Source organism: Spea bombifrons, chromosome 12, assembly GCF_027358695.1.
Source record: "Spea bombifrons isolate aSpeBom1 chromosome 12, aSpeBom1.2.pri, whole genome shotgun sequence".
Taxonomy (NCBI): domain Eukaryota; kingdom Metazoa; phylum Chordata; class Amphibia; order Anura; family Pelobatidae; genus Spea; species Spea bombifrons.
In genome coordinates this window covers 15,253,693-15,261,432 of record NC_071098.1, presented here as the reverse complement: position 1 = coordinate 15,261,432, position 7,740 = coordinate 15,253,693, and the positions used below count along the sequence as shown (strand labels likewise).

The window sequence follows — 7,740 nt, the reverse complement described above, 5'->3', positions numbered from 1 at the left end:
TAATATGACACACACAAATTCCAACTTAAAAATGTCAGAATTTGACTTGTTAATCTATTATATATATATATATATATATATATATATTTTATTTTTTATTTTTTTTATTTACTTAACTTACATTAAGGCGCAACTAATAAATGTATGGCTTATTTTCATGTAATTTCCTGATTACCATACCTGGGTAATCAGGAAAAATTGGTAAAATTTGTTTACTTCAGACATGTTGTTTTTTGTTATCTAGAACACCTTCATACTGTTTTATAGGGTTTTGTTTTTCTCTTAAAGACATTTTCCACAGAGATTTGCATTTGTATATATTGGTCTGTGTGGGAGGTTTGGGTGGCATGGCACAGAGCTGACACATCTGGTTAATGTGGGGAGACCTGATTGAAGTATCTGGGTCAGAACAGAAAATGTATTGACTATATTTCCTTTGTGATTGCCTGCTTAGCACTTTACTCATCAAAAAAAAAGCAGAAAAAATGAATGTCTCTGTATTGAAAGTTAGATGTTTCTAATGCAGTGTTGTCTTATACCCAGCTGGTAATCTGTTCCAGGCCTGACCCAAGAACTTATTTATCATCTCTACATAAAGTTCTCCATGCACAGGGATGCCAGCAGGGAGGTACAGCCAGTATGGCTGTAAGTTGCCTGGCCTCCAGGGGGGCCTAGGCCCTTTATGGAGCTTCACTGCCCCTACCTATTAGTCCCTACCATTCTTGCGTGTTGCACATGCAGTGTGTAGAGCCGTGCCTGAAGTAAGAACGCTCGAGATGTCAGACGCATTTTCTTACGCCTCCTGCTGCTGGACCCAGAGGGGTATGCAGAGGAGTGATGGGGACAGGGAGGTATTGGCACAGGAAGGACCGTCACTAGGTGGATTTGGCACAGGGACATCGACACTAGGGGGAGGCAAAGGTGTCCAGACACTGTTGGGGGAGGAAGGCAGAGGGGTATCAACACTGGGACAAGAGGCAAAGGCACTGAGGGGACAAGAAAATAAAAATAGTGAACTAAGAAAGATCAAATAATTAATATTTTACCAGTTTGAGGGGGGTGCTTTTAATTTAGTATGCCTGCAATTAGGGATATCTTGGGCAGATTAACTCAACTGCCTAATGTCTTGTTTTCATTGTTCTATGTAACTGTATGTTTAAAACATACCCAGTACTTTTGGCAAAGTTTGCAAAATGTAGATCATTATATTTCCATGTGAAATTAACTTCACATGTCCTCAAACAAATGGAGAACATTAGTGTGAACTTTTTTTGATCATCTCACAATATGAATTAGATATTCTCTACTTTCCCCCTTCTTCTCAGAATATATTTTAGAGGCAGGGAATCAATAAGCAAAATTTCAGCTTGTAAGCTTTTTTGATCTTACAGGAAAACCAATGTGGTTTTAACTGCTTGTGCCTTCCTTTTACATTTGGTTTTGTATATGCATGGTTGTACGTGTATGAGCAAGCTCAGTAAGCCTGGTGGCCAATGTGACTTCCGATACAATACACTGCGTTGAAGAAAGAGAGAGACTTAGTGCAAGGGACAAAGAAGAAAAGTGATGTATCAAAATCATAACATATAGCAATATAATATTATAGGAAAAGAACATAAAAAGAAGTGATAAGAATGTGCGACAAAAAGGAAATATAATTGGATAAAGGTAGTTATAGAGGAAAGAAACAGAAGTTCTCAGGAGAAAAAGTGTTTTGGGGAAATACCATGAAGATCCAGAGTGTTCCATCAGTTGTAGTCATTTGGCTATGCATGGGTGAGTAAGATGTCTTCTAAAACTATCAATAAGTGTTATATGGATGAAATGGGGGAGATTCCTACCCAACTGTTTATGGCGATGAAGGGTAAAATGCTGCTTGCCGCTGTCCATATTTAAATGAAGCAGTTCAGAGCTAATTCGGCTACTAAATTTGGATCGTTTGCCAGGGGAATGAATGGGAGGTTTACATATCAATATACCAGAGATATTCATAAATAATCACATGTGGACAAATAAACATTTTGCCGGGACAGCAAGTTTGCCTGAAAACACTGACAAAAAAGTACTTGTTTGCGACAAATGTTCTTTATCACAACTACATATTTACATTTATGTGTTTTTTCTGTAAAAAATGTATTGTATATTTAAATAATATTCTATAAACGTGTTTTGCCTGTCAATATCACAATATGTGTGTGTATAACCCTCCTTTGTGGAGCTTACCGACAAGAACAAATATAACCAGAGACATAAAAGGGAATAGTGTGATGACAGGCAAGAGATTATAAAAGTTGAAATTTAGTGAGATCCAACCCTTGAGAAAGGTAGCAGGGGCTACTGAAATGTTGGGGGACATTGCAAGGTGTTTTGCTTTCATATTTCTTAGTACAATTATATGTGCGTTCTTGTGGTATAAATCAAATACATTATGATGCCATGCAGCATCTGATAATAAATCTATACTGCATTTAGTGCGTTTTGAATATTTGACTATATTATTTGCTGTGCTGGGGTCACCATTTTTGAGCCTTGCACCTCTATAGTTTATTATTTAGATATCTCTTTTTCACATATTAGTTTTGTAAGTGCCCTCTTGCAGTTAACACTGACAATACAATGTCTCCCCTACTGAATTTCAGGTTTTATTTCTGGACAGGATGAAGGTAAGATTTTTAAATTTCACCATTTTTACATTTCCTTTTTTGCATTGCTTAATAACACTTTCCTGTAGATGTTTTAAATTTCATTTTTTTGCAAGTTTACAAAACATAGTAAGGGAAATGTTCGACAGAGGAAATAAACAAAAGAGTGAAAAGGAGATAAAAATAAGAAAACCAACCAAAACTATTTAGGATGAGAAAGGTGACTCCTCTTGTTCTTTTGTCTTAAATATCTAAACTTTTCCATGACCAAAGGGCAATTAAGACCACAGCTTCTAAGTCTTCGTAAATAGGTTTATTTGTTAGAACAAAGTACTATACATACAGTACTAATTGAAGACAGATGGTGGTCGTAAGTACTGTAGGCTCTGTATTCTTGACAAGATGAAGGAAAAAGAGTGCAAGAAAAAAAGAGACCTTGCCGTACTATGCATGAGTTTTTATACCCCTTTACATTAACAGTTTGAGTATAAGTTCTTACTATATATGGGTAATATGTGAATTTTAGGAATCTTATTGGACCTGTCATATGATACACTGGCATTCCACAGAAGACCCTCTAATAGCTACGCCATGTGATTGAGAACACATGTTCCTAGCACTCGGGTTGCATTCAGGCCTAAAGTGTGTATATGCTTAGGAATGCATCAAAATTATTTCCTACACCTTTCATTCAGCCAAGTAAGAAACCGGGAGAGCGAGAGAGCGAGAGAGCAGAAGGAACAGAAAAAAGACTCAAAGAGGATGATGCAATGCATGGCCATCTCTAAAAACGGGCCAATGGTGTTGTTGTGTTTCTTTCAATTCCTGAACATTTTTCCATGTATAAATAGTTTAAATGTTGTTTAGCACTTTGTGCCTATTTGTTTTCCATTGCTTCTCCAACTCAGACGTATCTTTCACAGGCTCCGAGGAGAGATTTCATGTGAGCATCTCAGGGACTACTGTTCAGATCTCTTGTCCCAATTACAATAATGACAATAATCCAGAAACAACTTTAACCAATACAGATACTGGTGACAAAACAGAATCCAAAGATTTCGTTCATGAACTGCAAAGTTATACAGAGTCCAAGAATGGCCTGTATATGTGTTCCATCGGTAACAATAAAAGATATCTCTACCTAAAGGCTTATGGTAAGACCTAGAACTATATAAGCATTGCATATTATCGCAAAAAACGTCTACATCACACAACGCTTACCTTGTCTGATTTATAAATCTCCCTAACTACTTTCCAAGATAGCTCTATCTGTAACAATGACATTTTAAGTTATTGACAGTAACTCTGTTGTCTAAGATTGCCATAAATGTCACAAATACTTTTTCTTTTGGTGTTCCATATACTTGCCATAAGTAACAGTTTGTGTGGGTAGATGGACCCACAATCTTAGTACCTAGCACTGGTAGTAGCTTATATACCCACGACAGCCCCTATTTTCTCAGAGTTGACATCAGAAAAAGCAAGTGCTGAGCTGACTGGCTGGCAGGTTGTAGCCTAGGTCATAGCCTAGCTCTCTGTAGAGCACTCGCATGGCACGGTCACCTGCAACTCTCAAGTCAAGTTAGTGTTGGTGAGACTTGCTGACAAGGCATGTGCCGGAGCACTTGCCACGGAGATGAGTAAATACAACATACACCGATCAGCCATAATATTATGACCACTGACAGGTGAAGAGACTAACGGTGATAATCTTGTTATCATGGCGCCTGTCAGTGGGTTGGATATATGAGGCAGCAAGTGAACATTTTGTCCTCAAAGTTGATGTGTTAGAAGCAGGAAAAATGGACAAGTGTAAGGTCTGAGCGACTTTGACAAGGGCCAAATTATGATAGTTAGACAACTGGATCAGAGCATCTCCAAAACTGCAGCTCTTGTGGGCTGTGTAATATCTCCATGCAACACTTGTGTTTACTTTCTGTTTAACCTATGGCTTTAAAAATCTAGACGAATAGATGAATAATTTGTATGTAAAAAAACAGATATATACAAAAGTTGAGCTGTCAAAATATGTATAGTATGATTGTGTGCTTTTTTTCTCTTCCAGTATGTGACAACTGCATTGATCTGTCTGTTGCTCTGGTAGCTGGAGTCCTGCTTGCCGACTGCCTGGTTACCCTTGGGGTAGCTTTTGTTATATATTTTGGATGCAAGAAAAAAGCTGGTCTTCCAAGAGATGGAGGAATGGCTAACGGAGGCCGAAACAGAGGTATAATGGGTGTTCTTTGTTTTAGGGTGTGTGGCACGGCCTTACCAAAACTTTTTATGTGGCTTTGTGACCAGTTATTAATGTAGCTGAGTAAGGCATTTAGAAGAAGAACAATGTATTTTATTTACACATTTTTGCTGTTTCTATACACTTTATTCTAATTTTCATGGAACTTTTCATGGAAACACTATACCTATAAAATATTTTGAGATAAAGAGAAAAGAGAGACATTAGGGTAGGAAGGAGGGAAGGTCTTTCCTTAAGAGGGACACTTGGTATGTGAAGGAAGAGATTTCAAGATCTGTTACTGAAAGAAAGTGAAATGTACAAGTTACAGAGAACATGGGTTATATGGTTTCTAAATGAAGTTCTGTAACTGGTATTTAAGTACAGAGATAGTTGGAGACATCCTAACAAAAAAAAAGTAGCCACAATGACAGAGGATGCTGAAGAAACTCTACAGTTGATATGGCCAGATTTACATTGTTTGCTCCTCTAAGCAGAAAATTACTCCCAGGCTCAAAAAAGATCTGAAGGCTTTTGTAGATAGCAAAGAGACATAAAATGGGTAAGGCATAGGTGAGAGAGGTCAGGCCATGGAAACAAATGGCTGGGGCATCTCAACTCAAGAAGAAGGACCTAGTTTTCCTTGTAGTATATCGGATGCATTAGAAGAAAGAGATAGATACACTCTGATTCTGTAAGAGATTATTACTATTATCACCTAATATCTTACTTTCATGTGCAATAGGCAATAAGGAACGCCCTCCACCTGTGCCCAACCCAGACTATGAGGTAAGAGAACTAAAATATATATATATATATATATATATTTAAAAAGTTTTTTCAGAAACCAGATTTACTAGCATTTACTCCTGGCTGGTGCTTTTGAAGTTGAAGACTCAAACTGCCAAATATGAAAATATTACAGTTTACCAAAATACTGTATTGGCTCGAATATATGCCGCACCCGATTATAGGCCGCACCCTTAAAGTTTGGTGCTATGTTAAAGAGAAAGTTATTTTTAAAGAAAAAATACACATTAGTGGAATGGTAAAACAGTATTTTATCTAATGAACAGGAATATATGTATTGTAACATTTTTGGTATCTATTATACATTTTTTCTGTTTGTTACATACAAACAGAAAACCAAAACCCATTTTAAGCCCCCCCTTAATTCATAATGCACCTTACTTATAGATATGCCACTCTACCCCCCCAGATATGCCACTCTGCCCCCCCAGATATGCCACTCTGCTCCCCGATATGCCACTCTGCCTCCTGATGGGCTTTATGCCTCCCAGATATGCCACTCTGACCCCCAGATATGCCAATCTGCTCCCTCCCATATGCCACTTTGCCCCACCTCCTTGATTTACCAATCCATCCCTAGACTCCCTGGTGTATTGGGGGGCAGCTGTGGACGTCTGAGCGCTGCACGTAGACAACCTCTGCTGCTTCTCGCCACTTCCGCCTGGGGTTCTGTGCCAGCGTTCCGTCATAGAAGCCCTGGAGGATGTACCGGCAGCAGCGGAAGTTGTCTGCGCACATTGCACAGATGTTCACCGGCTGCCAGAGAGGAAGATAGAGGTCTCCTGCAGTGCTGCGGGGGAACCTCCTATCTTGCAGCCGGTGAACGTGCGATGCACACAGACAACCTCTGCTGCTGGCTGGTACTTCCGCTGGAGCTTCTATGGTGGAGCACCGGAAGGTCAAGTAATAGAAGCCCCGGCGGAAGTGCTAGCAGCAGCGGGAGTTGTCTGCATCGCACAGACGTCCCCCGGCTGCTGGGAAGAGGATCCTCTTGCCCACAGCAGGGCTAAATGAAAAAGAAAAAAAGAAACCGGCGCCGGGAACTGCATGTCGCGGGCATCGGGTGATACAAATTGCGCATTCCCTGCGCCAAACCCCGATTATAAGCCACACTTTAGGGGGTGGCCTAAAATCGGGCAAAATACGGTAAATTGATTCAGTTAGCGTTTTAAGATCAGATGTGAAGGTTTCCATTTAATTGCAGTTACCTTTTGTATCATGCATTATAATCAACGATTGTGCTTTCACCTCTACATTTACAGCCAATTCGGAAAGGAAAGCAAGATGTGTATGATGGATTGGATCAACGCTTCAGATGATTCCGCTCTATGAAGGCTTGCCAGATATTTCTGCCCATGTTTCTGCTATGTTTTTGTATTATGCACCATTGCTTATATATATAACCCCAAATGCCACCTGCATGTCAACAACGCATAGTTTAAGTGATATTTTGGAAATTTCTATTTTGGATATTTTGGATTTTTTGGAATAATAAAAACATGATGTCAGTTAAAGCTGTTAAGATGTCCAAAGAATCCAAAAAAATGCTTTTTCTTTAAGTAACCTTTTTGATCTACATGCCCTCCTCTACAAACAGTTATTAATATTTATTATTTACAAGCATAGGTGAGGATGTGCTTACTGTCAAAGATAAGCAAGTACCCAGGTGTGTAGATTAGCAGGGGTTATGGGGAGAGTACTGAATGTTTGGGATATGATTTGAGGCAAGCTTTGAGACATTTTTATTTGCCACTTCTTAGTTATTCTTTTTCTTTATGCTGCATCAATAAACTAATGCATGTATTGTGAATTGTTGTCTAATGTATTATCAAGTGGGGAAGAAAATATAAAGATAGTGAACATAAGACAAGGGTGGATGAATAAAATGAAAAAGGTAAGGTGGAAGCGAAGGACTGATTGGGAATTATGGCAGAAATTACATTAAAAAGCAAAAGGTGAGTTTGGGGTTTGAGAGTCCCCTTGTCCCTCCATTTTCTATACATCATTCCCCCAACAGATGTTGGGGCGGTAAAGAAACAATTACTCTACCATGGA

At 38.9% G+C, this 7,740-nt stretch overlaps 1 protein-coding gene across 1 annotated transcript; it reads left to right on the top strand.

Annotated features, from left to right (window-relative positions):
• Window positions 1–1,413: 1,413 nt before the first annotated feature.
• On the top strand, window positions 1,414–7,495 carry LOC128470736 (T-cell surface glycoprotein CD3 epsilon chain). Its single transcript, XM_053452652.1, has 6 exons — window positions 1,414–1,776; window positions 2,640–2,663; window positions 3,566–3,796; window positions 4,708–4,869; window positions 5,621–5,664; window positions 6,948–7,495. The coding sequence occupies exons 1-6, from the start codon at window positions 1,728–1,730 to the stop codon at window positions 7,002–7,004; spliced, it is 567 nt and encodes a 188-aa protein (XP_053308627.1). The 5' UTR covers window positions 1,414–1,727; the 3' UTR covers window positions 7,005–7,495.
• The last annotated feature ends 245 nt before the right edge of the window (window positions 7,496–7,740 follow it).